This window comes from Oryctolagus cuniculus, chromosome 12 (genome assembly GCF_051225735.1).
Source record: "Oryctolagus cuniculus isolate XC-2025 breed Fujian yellow rabbit chromosome 12, ASM5122573v1, whole genome shotgun sequence".
Taxonomy (NCBI): domain Eukaryota; kingdom Metazoa; phylum Chordata; class Mammalia; order Lagomorpha; family Leporidae; genus Oryctolagus; species Oryctolagus cuniculus.
The window spans coordinates 3,421,090-3,437,157 of NC_142878.1; the positions used below are offsets into that span (position 1 = coordinate 3,421,090).

General features: G+C 63.1%; 1 protein-coding gene across 1 annotated transcript in view; it reads right to left on the reverse strand.

Annotated features, from left to right (window-relative positions):
• The window catches only part of RGMA (repulsive guidance molecule BMP co-receptor a), a 31,134-nt gene extending 23,089 nt beyond the window's left edge, over positions 1-8,045 (reverse strand). The window contains exon 1 of the mRNA XM_070053486.2: positions 7,750-8,045. Coding sequence (XP_069909587.2) covers positions 7,750-7,763 — 14 coding nt within the window. The 5' untranslated portion in view covers positions 7,764-8,045. The remainder of the gene's footprint in view (positions 1-7,749) is intronic.
• Positions 8,046-16,068: the final 8,023 nt, after the last annotated feature.

The window sequence follows — 16,068 nt, forward strand, 5'->3', positions numbered from 1 at the left end:
GGCAGACTGTGCGTGTGTGTGTTCGGGGAGAGAGACAGAGAGAGACAGAGAGAGAGAGAGAGGGAGAGAGAGAAATCTTCCACCTGCTGGTTCACTCCCCAAATGCCAGCAGCCGCTGGGGCTGGGCCAGACCAGAGCCAGGAACTCCATCCGGGTCTCCCATGTGGGTGGCAGGGGCCCGGGCACTTGGGCCATCCTCCGCTGCCTCCCAGGGTGCGCACCCGCAGGGAGCTGGGACTTGCCCAGGGCCCCCCACTGAGGGGTGCAGGGGTCCCCGCAGCGCCCTGACACCACTCCACACGCTGCCCATTTGAGGGCTGCAGTCTGGGGGCCCCTCCGAGGGGCGTGCGTGGGGCTCCTGGGCACGTTTCCTCCCACGCTTTGCAGGGTGGGCTGGGGGGCCACTTGTGTAGCACACGGGAGTCCACAGAGCTGGTGTCCCCACGGCCAGAGGTCAGGCTGGGTGGGTTCCCTGGCAGCGTCTGGAGCAACCCCAGATGCTTTCGGGACCACCTCTGCCTGGAGACCAGCTGGGCCTTCGGACAGGGTGCGTTCCCTGTGCTGCGAGCACAGAACAGGTTCCACGGACGAGCGTCCCTCCCCCGGCGCCCACCTGATTTTAAATGCAAGCAGTACGATAGGCACATGCCGGAGACACAGGAAACAGAGCCGGGCAATGCTCCCCGGAGGTGGCAACTGGTAGGGGTTGGTGCCTCTCCCAGGTAGCTGTGCGTGCGCGAGCCTACATGAAAACCAGCCACCCACCCAGCAGCCTACTGACGAAGTCACCAGCAGCCACGCGCGACTTCTGACTGCTCCCCCGCCCACGGGGCATTCCCTCCTGTTTTCTCTCCCAGTTAGAGTCCCCGAGACCCCTCCCCCTGCCGGGAGCTGAGCAGACAGAAAAGGGTGGAGTTCACCGACTAAGGACAGCACACACATGCATGTAACATGGAGTCGTGCCCAGGTAACACAGTGTGACACAGCCATGCGCATGTGACAATGAGACACAGCCATGCGCATGTGACACAGTATGACATGGAGCCATGCACCTGTAACACAATGTGACGCAGTCATGCACATGTATGTGACACAGTATGACACGGAGCCACACACATGCAATACAGTAACACACGGAGCCTTGCACATGCCTGTAACTGCAGGACACGGGCTCCCCAGGGTGGCAGTGTGGAGGCGGGGCCTGGGGCTAAGTTGCCTGTGGTTCTCCAAGGACCCTGTCTGTTCAGAGTGGGTGGCCATAGAGGAGCAAGGCTGGCCGCATGCACTCAGCCTCTCGCACACCTGCCCAGGCTGCATTCGCCCCTTGTGTTCACCCAGCCTCGGACACGGCGAGGGCGGTGGAGAGCCCCTGTAGGCTCCTCCCACCCTCCTGCAGCCGCAGCCGGCCCAGGGCCCACGTGCACCTGAAGGCACCGCAGGGGGTCGGCAGCCTGCCCCCCTGAGCTCTGCGGTGGCCTCCCGCCACCTCTCACCCCAGCCCGGGCCCACGCCGGTGCAGTGTGCAGCCCGTGAGCCGCCAGCAGCCTCTGGGGGCTCGTGTCCAGGGTCTCCGAGGGTCGTCCCACTCGGCTGCTGGGGGCCCTCAGGGGACGCCCCAGGGCGTCTCCCGGGAATGCTCCCCCCTGCTCCCGGGACGGTGGGTTGGGCATGGCCGGTGGGCACCTCACCCCGAGACCTCTCCCACTTCTTCCATTGCATCACCACCCGCGCCGAGCGTGCCCACTCTCCCGTATGAGCCGCTGGATGGCCAGGGTGGAGACGGGGGCCCTGGAGTCGCTGCAGTGAACACGGACAAAGACGGCGACCGGCGTGGGGATGCCCAGCTTCTCCGCCTGCGCAGGGGGTGCCCGATTCCAGGGGTGCGGGGAACGGACGCTGGGTCTGTAGGGAGCTGGCCCTGCCCACACCCGGCTCCGGGGCCGCTCCGTGCCTCAGCGGAGAACTTGCTGCGTCCCCAAGTGAATGTCGCGTCACCTGAGGGGTGTCGACTGAGTGTCAGAGCGCAGCCCAGCAGGCTGCAGTCCCCGAGACCACCCCTCGCGAACGTCCGCCCCCACCCTCGTTCCCAAGTGCCCCCCTCCCCTTCACAGCAGCCTCCCATCTTGGGGAAGCACCTCTGCCCATTCTAGAAAGTTCTCCGGCCTGGAGCCAGGTGTCGGCCAGCGGCCCCTGCGGGATCCGACAGGGAGTCTATGTCTCTCGCAAGCGGCAGACGGCCTGTGTGCTTGGATTAACGACGAAGTTGGTGCCAAGCACAATTACCACAGGCAAATTATTTTTAAAGATTTATTTATTTAGGCCGGCGCCGCGGCTCACTAGGCTAATCCTCCGCCTAGCGGTGCCGGCACACCGGGTTCTAGTCCCGGTTGGGGCGCCGGATTCTGTCCCGGTTGCCCCTCTTCCAGGCCAGCTCTCTGCTGTGGCCAGGGAGTGCAGTGGAGGATGGCCCAGGTGCTTGGGCCCTGCACCCCATGGGAGACCAGGAAAAGCACCTGGCTCCTGGCTCCTGCCATCGGATCAGCGCGGTGCGCCAGCCGCAGCGCGCCGGCCGCGGCAGCCATTGGAGGGTGAACCAACGGCAAAGGAAGACCTTTCTCTCTGTCTCTCTCTCTCACTGTCCACTCTGCCTGTCCAAAAAAAAAAAAAAAAAAAAAAAAAAAAAAAGATTTATTTATTTAGCTGAAAATCAGAGTTACACAGAGAGGCAAGTCTTCCATCCACTGGTTCACTCCCCAGTTGGCCACAACGGTCAGAGCTGCGCCGATCAGGAGCCAGGAGCTTCTTCCAAGTCTCCCATGTGGGTGCAGGAGCCCAAGGACTTGGACCATCTTCTACTGTTTTCCCAGGCCATAGCAGAGAGCTGGATGGGAAGAGGAGCAGCCGGGACTCGAACCGGTGCCCATATGGGATGCCAGCACTGCAGGCCGCGGCTTTACCCACTATGCCACGGCAACGGCCTCAAGCTGTTTATCAAACTCTGAACCTTTTATGGAGTGGCCCATCCAGGGGAGACCCCCAGCCAAGGGGCGGTGGGGACACAGAAACACCTGTTGCACAGGCTCCTCGTCCCTGAATCCCTGGAGGCGGCCACTTCTCCACCTGTCGGGCAGGGGTCCGGGGTCTGAGCCTGTGCCTCTCAGACCTCAGTGGCGTCCCCTGTGGCATGGGGACGTCCCCGCTGCTCCCTCGGAGGGCAGGTGCCCGGCATGGCGTGCGTGTTGCGACCAGTCGTCCGTGTGGTTTCACGTCTCGGAGGAGAGCCCTGTTTGGACCCCGTGTCTGCCCTGTGTGCGCGAGGGGACTCTCATGTGAGCAAACACCCCCCACGTACCCACAGGCTGGTGCTAACTGTGCGATGGGCGAAGCCATCTCCACTTCCTAAATGAGCCTGAAACCTGGGACAGCCACGCGACCCGTCCAAGGCCACCAAGATGCGAACGGCAGGGCAGAGGCTCAAACCCAGGCCAGGGGTGCAGCCCCCCAGCACGAACGCGGCGGTTCACGTGTGTTGAGAAGAGAAAATCTCCCCTCGCGCTCTTAGTTCTCAGGGAGCTGAAGCAGAGGACGGAATTCCGTCTTTTTAGGTCAAGTATTCTGAGTGTGTCCACCTGGGTTTAGCCTCTGGAGGACAGGAGCTGCTGAGGTCTGGCTGTCTACACCGTCTGTCTACACTGCAGCTCTCAGTCCACAAGCCAGAGCGCAGCTCCGACGTGCAGCTTCTGCCCTTGGAGACTGGCAGGAAGGGCCAGAGCCCAGCCCCCACCCCCCCTTGCTCAGGCCCAGGGGGCAGTGGCTTCCCTCCCTCCCTGGTCAGGAGACCCCGCCAGCAGCACCGCCTACTCTGGACGAATCGGACACGGACAGTGGTGCAGAAGTGCTCCCACAGAGACAGAAGAGAGCGGCGTAAATCCCGCGCAGCTCGCGGGAGCCGGCATCCAGTTCTCCTACCCAGGGTGCTTTAGTGACAGCGCATTTGGAAACCAGTGTTCTGAAAGCCGAGTCACACGACTGTAGCAGCACTGGCCGATCCGCGGCAGACTCAGCAGCGCGCGCTCCTGGCAGGGCCGGGCCTGGGCACGGGAGCCTCGGCACGGCACGGCTGGGCCAGCCTCCGGGAGCCCCGACTCTCTGCTTTGCCTCTCTGGGAAAATGAAGTTGCATGAAAAAAAAAAAAACCCACTATTATTTATAATCTGCCTCCTTCCTTACATGTAAACAGCACAAAAGCTTCCCAGAAAATGCTAATGATCGTTCTTTTCAAAGCAGCCCGTTATTTGGGGGGGCCCTATAGTGAGTCTCTGAACCAAGAGCTCCCCCCACAGCCAGGAAGCGCCCTGCAGGGAGAAGCCAGTGTCCAGGTGGATGCCTCCCTCGAGGCGGGAACTGTGCCCCAGCTGGAGCTGCACTGGCCGCAGTCCCGTGTCAGAGACGTCCCGGCCCGGCCAGCTGCAGCTCTGATACCCACAGGACTCTGGCCAATAGCCACTCTAGAGCCAGCACTTGAGCCGGTCAACTGGTCTCCCTGCAGGGAACCTCAACCAGCAGGTCTCAGGGAACTTACGAGCGGATCAAATTATTGAGGGGATGAACTTCGCACAAGCGCCTTCAACGGTGAGGGCAGAGAGACACACACAGGGCGGCACGGATCAGCTGGGAAGCGCACCCAAGTCTGGCGGGGCATGACTCCTGAGGCAGGGGTCTGTGCTGCCGCTGGCGGCCGGGACCCTGGCCAGGGCTTTGCAGGCGTTGGCCTCATCACGCTGGCAGGTGACATCGGAACACCTCCAGAGGACAAGGGGTTTGCACCCGTCTGGAGGAAGACAAGTGTGTCCAGGAGGAAGCAGCAGTACCGGGGTGCCTACCGAGCACATGAGCAGAGCGTGTGCGCCCACAGGACACACAGAGTCCCATGTTGACAGTGGAGTCCCTCTGTCACCCAGGGCAGGCTGCTGCAGCGACCGACGGGTCTGAGAGCCCCCAGCGGCCAGAAGATGGGTGGGCGGTGCCAGCCTGCCCTCCGCGGACGGGGCCACTGGGACCGGCCTCGTGGGACCGGGTCTGAGGGCTCCACCTGCTTCTCAGGAGCCGGCAAACCTACGTCTTGACTCGGGAGGCGCCTGGCACCCCGCATCGGCGCTGCTTTAAACCAGCGACTGGAGAGAGAAGGGGAAGGGAACCCAGCCAGCAGTTCTGGAGTCAAACGACTCCCTCCCAGGCCGCGTCCGCTCCGCTTCGGTTCTCCGTGGTGGTCACCCCACATAACTTCACGAGCTGGGCAGGGACACGGGACATCTGCCCGTCCATCAGCCAGCAGGGACCTGGGACCACAGAAGGCATTTGCGTTTACTTGGTCAATTTCTGCCCATGTTTTAAAATTCCTTCTTCCTGCTCTTAGAGTTGCAATGTTCCACGCCTCACCAGCCATTCCTGGCTTCTGACGCCGGGTTCTAATAACGCAAGTCGGCATCCCAGGGCCTGAACATCTCTCTCTCTGTTTCTCTCTCTCTCTCCAGATTTTAGTTACTTGAGAGGTAGACTTATAAATTGAGAGAGGGGTAGGTAGACTTATAAACAGAGAGAGGGGTAGATAGAGAGAGAGTCTTCCACCCACTAGTTCACTCCCCAGATGGCTGCAACGAGCAGTCACAGCTGCTCCGATCCAAAGCCAGGAGCCAGGACCTTCCTCCTGGTCTCCCACGCCGGTGCAGAGGCCCAAGGACTTGGGCCAGCCTCCACTGCTTTCCCAGCCCATAGCAGAGAGCTGGATGGGAAGAGGAGCAGCCGGGACTAGAACCGGCACCCATATGGGATGCCGGCACTGCAGACGGAGGCTTTAACCCACTGTGCCACAGTGCCGGCCCCCTGAGCGTCCTTTTCAAAGATGTTCTCTTGTTCCTCTGTCACCAAGGACACTGATGGATGCTGGGGTGAGCGGTCCTTCATTCCTTCCACTGCCCCCGTCCCTGGGCTGCCGTTTGCTCACAGTGAGAACAAGAGGAGCCTGTCATCTTGACGGGGCTGGACGGCGGGCCGGTGGGAAGGCTCAGGGCCGCCCTGCTCCAGGTTAAATCTGTGTCCAGTTAAGTTTGTTGAATGACTGCACAATGACTGCCCGAGAGCAGGCACCTGCTAGGGTGCAGGGCCCCTCCCCGCGACTGGCCTGGCCCGGTCTGCTTCTGCCCAGTCTCACCCGGCTCCCCAGCCCTCCATCCAGGTCCACACTGCGCACTCTAAGGCCTGACACATTCTGCAGCCATTCTTGGTCAAGGCAAGTGCCTGCACGCAAGTCACCGGGAGCAAGGCCACAGGGAAAAAAGCCGCGGCCTTGCCCCGCACCTCTCTGACCACGTCTGTGGCTTCTCCTGAGACAGGAAACAGCAGCAGCTGCGCCCCCAGCAGCCGGGCACCCCCACCGGGGGGTCGTCCCCTCCCGCCACCCGGCCCCAGGGTCAGGAGGATCAGCCACACCCCCAACCTGGGCGGCACCTCCTCTGGCACGAGGCTGGCCGTGCAAGCGCAGAGTCCAGGCACCGTCCACACAGGGAACAGGCAGCCAGTCTACACAACAGGGAGCAGTAAGCGGCTTCTCAGCCCAAGTCCTGGGACAAGAAGCCAAGCCAGTCCGAGACAGACCCACACGCGCGCCGGAGTGTAAGCACCTGTCCCCCCGGTGTCCTCGCGGCCACACCGGGATAACCCAGCCAGTGCTGGCCTCGGTGGCCCCGCAAGGCCGCAGCAAATCCCGCCTGAACGCGCGGGTCCCACCCGGGCAGTCTTTGTCCGCTGCGCCCCAGCCGTCAGCCGGCGACCACATCCCCGCGAAGGGGGCTCGCGTGTCCCTGGAGCAGGGACGAACGCGCTCTCTGCACGCGCGGACAAGCCGCCCTGGGGCACACGAGCCGCGCGCGCGCCCCGGCACGAAGCCCTCCCCCAGCTCTTGCCCCTGCCCCCGTGAGCTCTTCCCTGGGGATCTCGACTCCACACCACACCACCTGCCAAGTCCGCGCCCAGGCCTTCCGGACCTCGGCGACGCCAGCCGCGCGTGGGGTCGGCTTCTCCCCTACAGGTGACATCTGCCGGGGGATGGGGCGCCCGCGGGTCACTCCGTGCGGCCCGCACGCGGACACGCCGAGGACCCGCGCTGCGGGCGCCACCCGCTTCCCGCCGCTGCACCTGGAGCCGCTCGGCTCCGAGGAGAACCGCGGTCCCGCTAGATGGCGCCGCGTCCCCGGGCCCGCGCGCCGGACACCCCCTTGGAAATCAGCTCCCCGCGCCTCCCGACGCCGCGCGCAGAGCAGCGGCTCTCGGGCGCCCGAGAAAGTCCCCGTCCGCGGGGACCGCTTCCCGCTCCGAGCAAACCCGCCGCCAGTCCATCAGCAGGAGGCCGCCGCCAGCGGCTCCCGGGCGGCCCCGCGGATACACCTGTCCCTGGCCCCCGCGCGGAGGCGTCGCCGCGTCCCGCCCGCCGCCCCGCCGAGGACCCGGAGCCGCTCGGGCACTGCCCCGAGCGCTCCACAGGCCCCGCGTCCCGCTCCGCGCCCACGCAAAAGCCGCTCGCACCCACCCCCTGCGGCTCCGCAGACCCACGCGGGGTCCCGCGGTGGGCGCTGCGGCCGGGGACAGGGAGCCTGGAAGGGAACGCCGAACCCCGGAAACTTTCCCGCCGCCCCAGCGACGGCGGCCGCGGGCAGCCGGCAGCGAGACGGGGCGCGGCGCCGGCGCGCTTACCTTAGCGGCTGCATGAGCCCCTGCGGCCCGCGGGGGTGGCCTGCGGGGCTGCGGGCGAGCTGGAGCTGCCGAGTGTCGCTGGTCCGCTCCGGGCAAGGGGCCGCGGCGGGGCTGGCGCTCGTCCCCGCCGACCCGGCCGGCTCAGCAGCGGCCCAGGGCGCGCCGCCGGCTCCCGGGCTGCCCGCCCGCGAGCGCCTAGAGGAGCCGGCCCGGGAGCCCACGGCCAGTGCTTCCCGGCCCCGCGGCTCGGGCGCCGCACGCGCGCTCCGGAGACGACTGCGGCGCGGGGCGGCCGCCCGCGCTCGCTCGCCCGGCCCCCGCCCGCCGTCGCGAGCTCCGTTTGCGCGCGGAGGGGAGGGGGCGGGCCGGGCGCCCCTGGCGCGGGCGGGGCCGGGGGCGGGGCGGGGTGCGGCTGCGATCGCCTCGGATCGCCCCGCCTGCCCCGCCGCGGCCCCACCTTCCCGCAGCAGCTCCGCGGCGCGGGCGCAGGGCGCGGCCGTGGGGAGCCCAGACGTTCCCCGAGCGCTGGGCGAGGGGCGCGGGCACCGACGCGGCGACCCCCGGGTATTCCCCGACTCTTCGGAGCCCTCGGGCGACGCCAAGGACCGCACTTTTGCGACTTAAGGTCCGCGAGGGCCCCCGGGGACCCTCGGAGGCTCCGGAAGGGCCGGTTTGTCCCAGCGAGGTGGCACTGGTCCGGGGAGACACGGAGGCACTCTTATAGCACGCGTCACGCACGAGCGGCTTGTCGCTTGACTCCCGCACAACTCGGGCGAGTCCGGCGCAAGAAGACCGCCGCCGCCCTCGCAGGGCAGCCCCCGCCCAGAGGCGACCTGCGGCCGCCGTGCGCCCAGCGCCGCCGCCCACGCACGCACAGCGCCCAGGGCGTCTCGCGAGCTCCTCCAGAGACCGCTCCGCATTCAGTGCACGCTCGCGCCGGCGAGGCCACGGCCGCGTCTGCAGCCGCGCGCCCCGGAGGCCCGGAGCCGCGGGCGGGTCTGAAACCCTGGCTGGGTCTCGGCGGGCAGGAGCCGTCGGCCTGGACACGCAGCTCGCGCCCACGTTAGCCAGGGCCTGCAGCCTGTCCCAGACAGCGCAAGCTGTCTCTGAGCATTGGTCCGGTGCGAATTCTTTGGACTTGTCAGTGACAAGGGGGCAGCCCCGCGAAACACGGCCGTTGTGCACGCCCGCGGTCTCGACGCAGCGCTCTGCGTCCTGTGGGCCGAGCGTGTTTGGAGAATCTGTAGCCGCGATATAAGTAATATCCATGTGATTTCGCGGGAAGCGTGGCTGCTCGGCGCAGTTCGCTCTGACCTGGAACGACGCTTTCAGCTCTGCTGGGCCCGAGCCCCCTGTGATCCGCAGAGGCGCTGCCTGGTCTCGGCTGGGGAGCGTGTGCGTCTTGCAGCCCTGGCGTCCGTGAATACCCACTTGCTTCCCTTACTCATCTGCTCCTTATCCCCGCAGGGCACACCCCAGACTTGGCCCCTCTCCTTGCTGACGCCCGTCTCGCTCAGCGTGACCCTTCCCCAGGGCCACGCGGCTGGGAGTCGGCCCTTACCGCAGTGCCAGGCACCTAAGAGGCACACTCCGCCGACTCCCAGCGGATAGCTGCCTGGCTGCTCTCCCTTCCACGCGGCCTGGCATTCGCAAGAGATCTGTAAGCAGAAGCCTCGCTTTCTAAAAGGGAGCTGGCGGAAAGCTCTCTGGGGGGCGAGGAAGGACCATTCTCTGCCCAGCCAGCAGCCGCCCTGCTGGGTGAGTATAGATGCCACTCCTAACGCACTTGATTAGGTTGGAACTGCACACGTCTGCTGGGATACACACACAAAGGAGCGCCCGGATGTGAATGGGACTTCGGGGTGTGTCTAGTGTGCAGATGAACAATCCTGCATGCCTTCAGCCAACAGCCTAACACAGAGCTGCAGGGACCCTCGTCTTCCCCAGAAGGGCCCGCATGCTTTGGGGATGTGCACCGAACACAGGCTGCCCTGGGTTCAAGCGTTGACAGCAGCAGCCACAGGAGCAGCTAGGGCGAAGGAGTGTGATGTGAGCTGTCCCCGGCTGACGGCTCTGTGGCTTCTCCCTCTCCCCTGCGCGCAGCTGCCCAGGGGGACGTGAGGGTCTGGCCTCGAGTTCACAGAGGAAGAGAGGGACCGACGGCTTCCAGCTCTTCTTGGCCGCTTTCCCCTCCTGCCTCTGCGGACGCCGCCGGGTTAGGGGGATTTAGTGCCGCAGAGAAGGGGCCGTGAGCCCTGTGGGGGGCTCCCCGGGGCCATCACACCTCGGGGTGCAGTTTCTGCTGTGGCTGTGAGGGCGGCGCCTGCAGTGCCACAGTGCACCCTCGGGGACTCAGGGGTTTCTTCTGCCATGAAGCCACGTGCGAGCTGGCCCTGGGGGACGGCCCTTTGCGACAGGAGCTCTGCTGTGACGTCTTTCTGGTAAATTCAGGTTCAAAAGGAAAGGGTGGCTGAAGGGAGCAGCCGGTGCAGAAGGCTCGAAGGAGCCCGGGGACGAAGGTAGAGCCGATTGTCACCCCCCGGGTCTCGTGAGGCTGGGGGCAACAGGTGACCACAGGAAGCTGCGTCTCCCTCCAGCGTGGGGCCTCCCAGAGACACTTTCTCCTTGTCGGGCATGGGGCTCCTCACTGACTTGGGATGCAGGTCTGTCCTTCGGGGGCCCACAGCAGTGGGAGAAAGAACACTCGAGGAAGCTGGACTCCAGCCGGGGCTTAGCAAGCCCACCGTCCAGCCAGCCCCTCCCCATATCATTCTGCGGCTGTGATGTGTGTGCAAATGCTACGTCGAGGCCACCCTCCTGGGCTCCGTGCCCACCAGACTGCTGCGTGGGAGCCCCTGCGACTTCCTGGAGTGGACGCTGCAGGGAGGAGGGAGCGAGAGACAGGAGGAATCCAGAGTCGGGGGTGCAGATGACGGCTGGAGGGTTAGGACGTCTTCCTGGAAGAGGTGGTCCTCACTGGGCGGATCTGATCTGACGTGAGGCTGACGGAAGCAGGGAGGGACCGGCACCGTGGCACAGGGAATGAGCAGCCACATCCCCACAGTCGCAGTGCCTGCTCCCCTGCTACAGATCTGGCTTCCTGCCCATGCGCTGGGGGCAGCTGGTGAAGGCCACGCACCTGGGTCCCTGAGCCCCTGTGAGAGACCCAGGAGGAGCTCCGGCCGCTGGCTTCAGCCTGGCCAGCCCTGGCTGTTGCTGCCATCTGGGGAGCGAACCAGCAGGTGGAAGATCTCTCTCTGTCTTTCCTCTCTTCCTTCAAATAAATAAATAAAAATAAACCTTTACAAAAAGAGAGAAAGGAGCTGACTTATAAAGGGAAAGGGTTACATTGGTTCACGGCTTCAGAAGTTCAAGAAGTACGAGATCAGGCGACCCTATTGGCCTGGGGTCTGTTGAGGGTGTCGGATGGGGGAACCTATACAGAGAAAGGATCACATGACAAGCCCAGAAGGGGGCGGGAGGGAGGAGAGAGAGAGAGAGAGAGAGAGAGAGAGAGAGAGAGAACCTAGACCCAGATCGGCTTTTATAACCCACCCTCTCCTAAGAGCCGAAGGCACACCCAGTGATGTGCAGTTGTCCCCTGGGCCACCTCCCAGACACCTTAATTAGGCCAAGTCCCCAGCCCTGACCCAGTAAGCATCAACTCTAATCCATTAATCATGAACAGAAGACTTAGGGGACCAATACCTGGGCCTTCGGGGAGGTGGCCAAACTGTTATGCAAACTGTAACAGCGCCACATTTTGAGCCTTTATGGGGGCTCTCAATGGCTGATCAAAAGAACTTCGCACACCCACACCTCACGAGTAGAGATCTTTTCTTGATTCTGGTTGCCAAAAAACCCGAGATTTGGAGGTTCCTTCTCCCGGAAGAGCACCTGGCATCGCACCTGTCCGCAGGTTCCACAGATTCAGCCACGGGCGGGAGTGGGAGACTCCAGGACCTACCTGTGGTCTGCAGGTACGGCTTGCGGTGCGGGGTTATTTTTAAACAAAAGAAGTCACTAGTATTTAAAAATACAGAGATTGGCTGGCGCCGCGGCTCACTAGGCTAATCCTCTGCCTGCGGCGCTGGCACCCCGGGTTCTAGTCCTGGTCGGGGCGCCGGATTCTGTCCCGGTTGCTCCTCTTCCAGTCCAGCTCTCTGCTGTGGCCCGGGAAGGCAGTGGAGGATGGCCCAAGTGCTTGTCCCTGCACCCCATGGGAGACCAGGAGGAAGCACCTGGCTCCTGGCTTCGATCGGCATAGCGTGCCGGCCGTGGCGGCCGTGGCAGCCGTGGCGGCCATTTGGGGGGGTGAACCAACGGAAGGAAGACCTTTCTCTCTGTCTCTTTCTCTCTCACTAACTCTGCCTGTCAAAAAAAAAAAATACAGAGATCGTATTTGGGGGATGGCTAGGCTGCTGTGACAGAGCCAACGCCAACTTCGAGAACAAAGTTTCTATACCCTGCCCCCCATCAGTCTGAGGCGCTTGCCAGGGGTGCGCGCCCCTTAGAAGCCATTGTTCCCCCGCCCCCCCAGCCTTCCTGTGACTGCAGACTTGAGCTGGGTTGCTGCCAAGCCTGTGTCGCGGCCTGTGGAGGAGGCAGGGCTCTGCCTGTGAGATCACTTCCCCTCATCTGCGGCGGGGGGTGAGCCAGCCACGCCAGCTGCAAGGGAGGCTGGGTATCCAGCCACGCCAGCTGCAAGGGAGGCTGGGTATTTACGGCAGTTGGGCAGCCACTCGCTATGATTGTGGAGCCAGGGGGCACAGATGGTGGTGGTCACTGAGAGCCGGGTGCACCCTGTGGATTTAGCACGGCACAGCGGCAGAAGCGACGGTTCTGGACCGTGAAGACCCGGATTCGGATCCTTGGCCCCCTGCTCCCACTGGCAAGCTGCCATGAGATGTGTGCGCTCTCTGACCGCTGAGTCAACCGCTGGTCCCTCCTTAAATAGCTGCTGGGAGCGGATAGAGCCACAAGGGTCTCAAGGAAAGAAAAAAACGGCTTGAGCCTGTTTGGGGAAGGTGATTGAGGTCCCAGGCGTTGACAGAGAACCCAAAGGCAGGGAGTAGAGGTGAACGCGGGGGAGCGACTGGACTTGGAGCTGGAGGCCTCGTGGGGAGGAGAGGGGAACTCCTAGGGGCATCCGTCCATTAGCAAAGCCATGGGAACCTCAAAGGCTCAAGACGAAATGGAATTAAAAAGTTTGCTGTGGCTCAGAAAGTGTTAGAGACCCATGCAGTTTTTCATGATACACATTTTCCACGAACCCCTTGAAGCCCGCTTGTGCCGACTGCATCCACTTCTGTCTGCCCCACAGCCTAGTCTAAGCCCCTCGCTCTGTCTGCTCCACGGCGCTGCCCGGGGCTGGGTCTCTCTGCCGCCATCTCGGTGCTCTCGAATCCGGGTGCACTGAGACAGTGTCTCCTGCGCAAGACCTCCCAGCAGCCCACCCTGGTTTACCGTGCCCTTGCAGTGTGGTCTCCTGTGTCTGCCTCTCTGACCATGTCTCTGCCTTAGCCGCATGGACCGCTGTCTCTAGATAGCCCATCCACAGCCTGCTCCTGCCCCAGGACCCTTGTCTTAGCCATTCCCAATACCTGGGGAACCCCCACTTCTGCTTCCATCAGTTCACACCTTGGTGTAAAAATGCAGAATGGCCTCTCTATCATGTCACCCCACTTTAATTCCTTAATTATCAAAATTTTATTATTTCTTCATTGGCTTACTTGTTTATCATTACCCAATTCCTACAGCCTTTTACTGGTCCAAGGTCCGGCTGCTCCACTTCCAGTGCAGCTTCCTGCTAACGCACTTGCCCAAGCAGAGGAAGATGGCCCGAGTGCTTGGTCCCCGTCACCTGTGTGGGAGACCCCGATGAAGCTCCTGGCTCCTGGCTTCAGTCTGGCCAGCGCTGGCCACTGAGGCCGTCTGGGGAGTGAACCAGCGGATGGAGGACCTCTCTCTCCCCTTTCTTCTGTAACTCTTTCAAATAAGTATTTAAAAAAAAAAAGATGTTTAAACATCGGTATCAGGGAGAAACCCGCGAGCCCCAAAAGAAGGAACCCCCAGGCCCCTTCCCCAGCCACGGGGGACCAGGCCTCCCCCGGCTCAGGTGGGCTCCTGCCCCAGGCCAGCACAGCCAGGCGACCCCTCCCCAGTCTCGGCCTCTCCCCGATCCGATCCGATTCCTCGCCGCGAGGGAAACCGCTCAGGCGCCGCGTTAGACCGCCGAGGCTCCCGCTCAGGCTCTGGGCTCGGCATTGGACTCCGAGGAAGCTCAAAAATGAAGCAGAAAAAGAGAACTAGGAGGAAAACGCGGCCTCGCGATGTGCCCTGTGGCGGGAAAGACGCGTGGCGGCGCCGTGGGCGGGAAGTGGAGCGGCCGGGCCATCAGGTTCGCGGGCGACCCCGGCGGCGACCCTCCCTGGGCAGTGGCCGCACCCAGGCCCGTGCTGGACGCTGGGGGGGCAGGGCGGAAATCTCCCTCTGGCCGCCGCGGGTGGAGCGTGGGCCGCGGCCGGGCCTGGGGCTCCGAGGGGAGGTGCCTGGTCCCGTGCTGGGCAGGGTCCCGGGCTCTGGACGCTACCAGCGAGCGGGAGCAGCGGCTGGGCGGCCTCACCGGCCCTGAGCTCTGAGCTCCCCGCCCAGGTGCAGTCCTGGTTCCTTTTTTTTTTTTTTCCTTGTTTGATGGCTCCGGGGTTCTGACCTGGCGGATGTCTTGTTGTTTTTTTTTTTTTTTTTTTTTGTATTTATTTATTTATTTATTTATTTATTTATTTTTGACAGGCAGAGTTAGAAAGAGAGAGAGAGAGAAAGGTCTTCCTTCTGTTGGTTCACTCCCCAAATGGCCACTACGGCTGGTGTGCTGCCTGATCCAAAGCCAGGAGCCAGGTGCTTCCTCCTGGTCTCCCAAGCACTTGGGCCATCCTCCACTGCCTTCTCGAGCCACAGCAGAGAGCTGGACTGGAAGAGGAGCAACTGGGACAGAATCCAGTGCCCCAACCGGAACTAGAACCCGGTGTGCCGGTGTCGCAGGCAGAGGATTAACCAAGTGAGCCGCGGCGTCGGCCGGTTCTTGTGTTTTGACTCTGCGTGTGTGATGTGCACGGAATGCATGGACACACGTAATCCACACGCACCTTTGTGGGGTGCGGTGCGAATCCGTGTGCATCTGTGCTCCATGGATGTCTTAAGGCAAAAGCCCGCCTTTCCCGGGAATTCTGTGAGTCAGAAAGTGGGGCACCACCTGGATTCCCCCTGCTTCTTGGCAGGGCCTCCCGGGCCCCGCATCCGGCCAGCTCCCTGAAGCACCCCTCACCCCACCCCGGCTCTGTCCCCCACACACTGCTCAGCGTGGCACCTAGCTGGGCAGGGTGTGGCGCGACCCGATCACCATCCGTTGCCGGAGGGCTGCAGAAGGGCGGAGTTTGAGTTTCTTATAACCAAGCCCACTGAGCCAAGCGTTTGCCACCGGAGACGGGAAAGCTGGCTTCCCACACAGGCACCCCTATGCAGGGTCCACACAGCCTGGGAGATGGGTCGGCACACTGGCCCGGGAGTTCGGCTCAGCACAAGCAGCGACTGAGTGTCTGGGGCAGGCCGTGGAGACTGCCCTTAGACCCGTCTGGAAATGGGCGCAGCTCCAGATGGAGGTGGCAGGGCGGGAGGGAGCTGGTGTGGCTCTCCTGCTGGGGAGGAGGAGTTGGCCTCGCTCTCAGCCGTGTTTGCAGTTCAGCGGTGCCGAGTGCATGCACGGAGCTGCGGGGCCCTCCCCGCCCTCCCCCAAGGGAAACCGACCCCCCCATTCTCCCCTGCACTTAGCCTGCGCCCCGCCCCTGCTGGACTGCCCTCACCCAGGGCACACCTTGCCCTGGTGTTGCCTGCCCACCTGTTAGCTCTCCAGGGAGCTGTCTGTCTCCAGGGAGCTCCCTGCCTGTCCACCGGCCGCCCTCAGCCCTCACCACGCCCAAAGTGAACTCTTTCTGCAGTTTGCTTCTGCTGCGTATCTGCCTCGCAGACTTGCCAAGCTCAGACTTCCGGGAGCGTGGTGTCTTGCCACCCGGGACGACGTGTCGAGAACTCTCAGCGATGTCTCAGAAACTTGGAAGCCGAGCCTGAACGTCAACGCAGGGCCAAACCGTTTTCAGAACGTGGGTGGGGCGTGAGCATGTGGTTTTTCTTGGGATTTGGAAGTGTGTTTTGGAACGTTTCAGTAAAAGGAGTGAGAAATCACAGACTCCTAGTTTGGATGTAGATGTAAGCCAACTTATTTTGTTATCTTTAAATTTGTTTACTGGAGAACTGAGGTCAGTT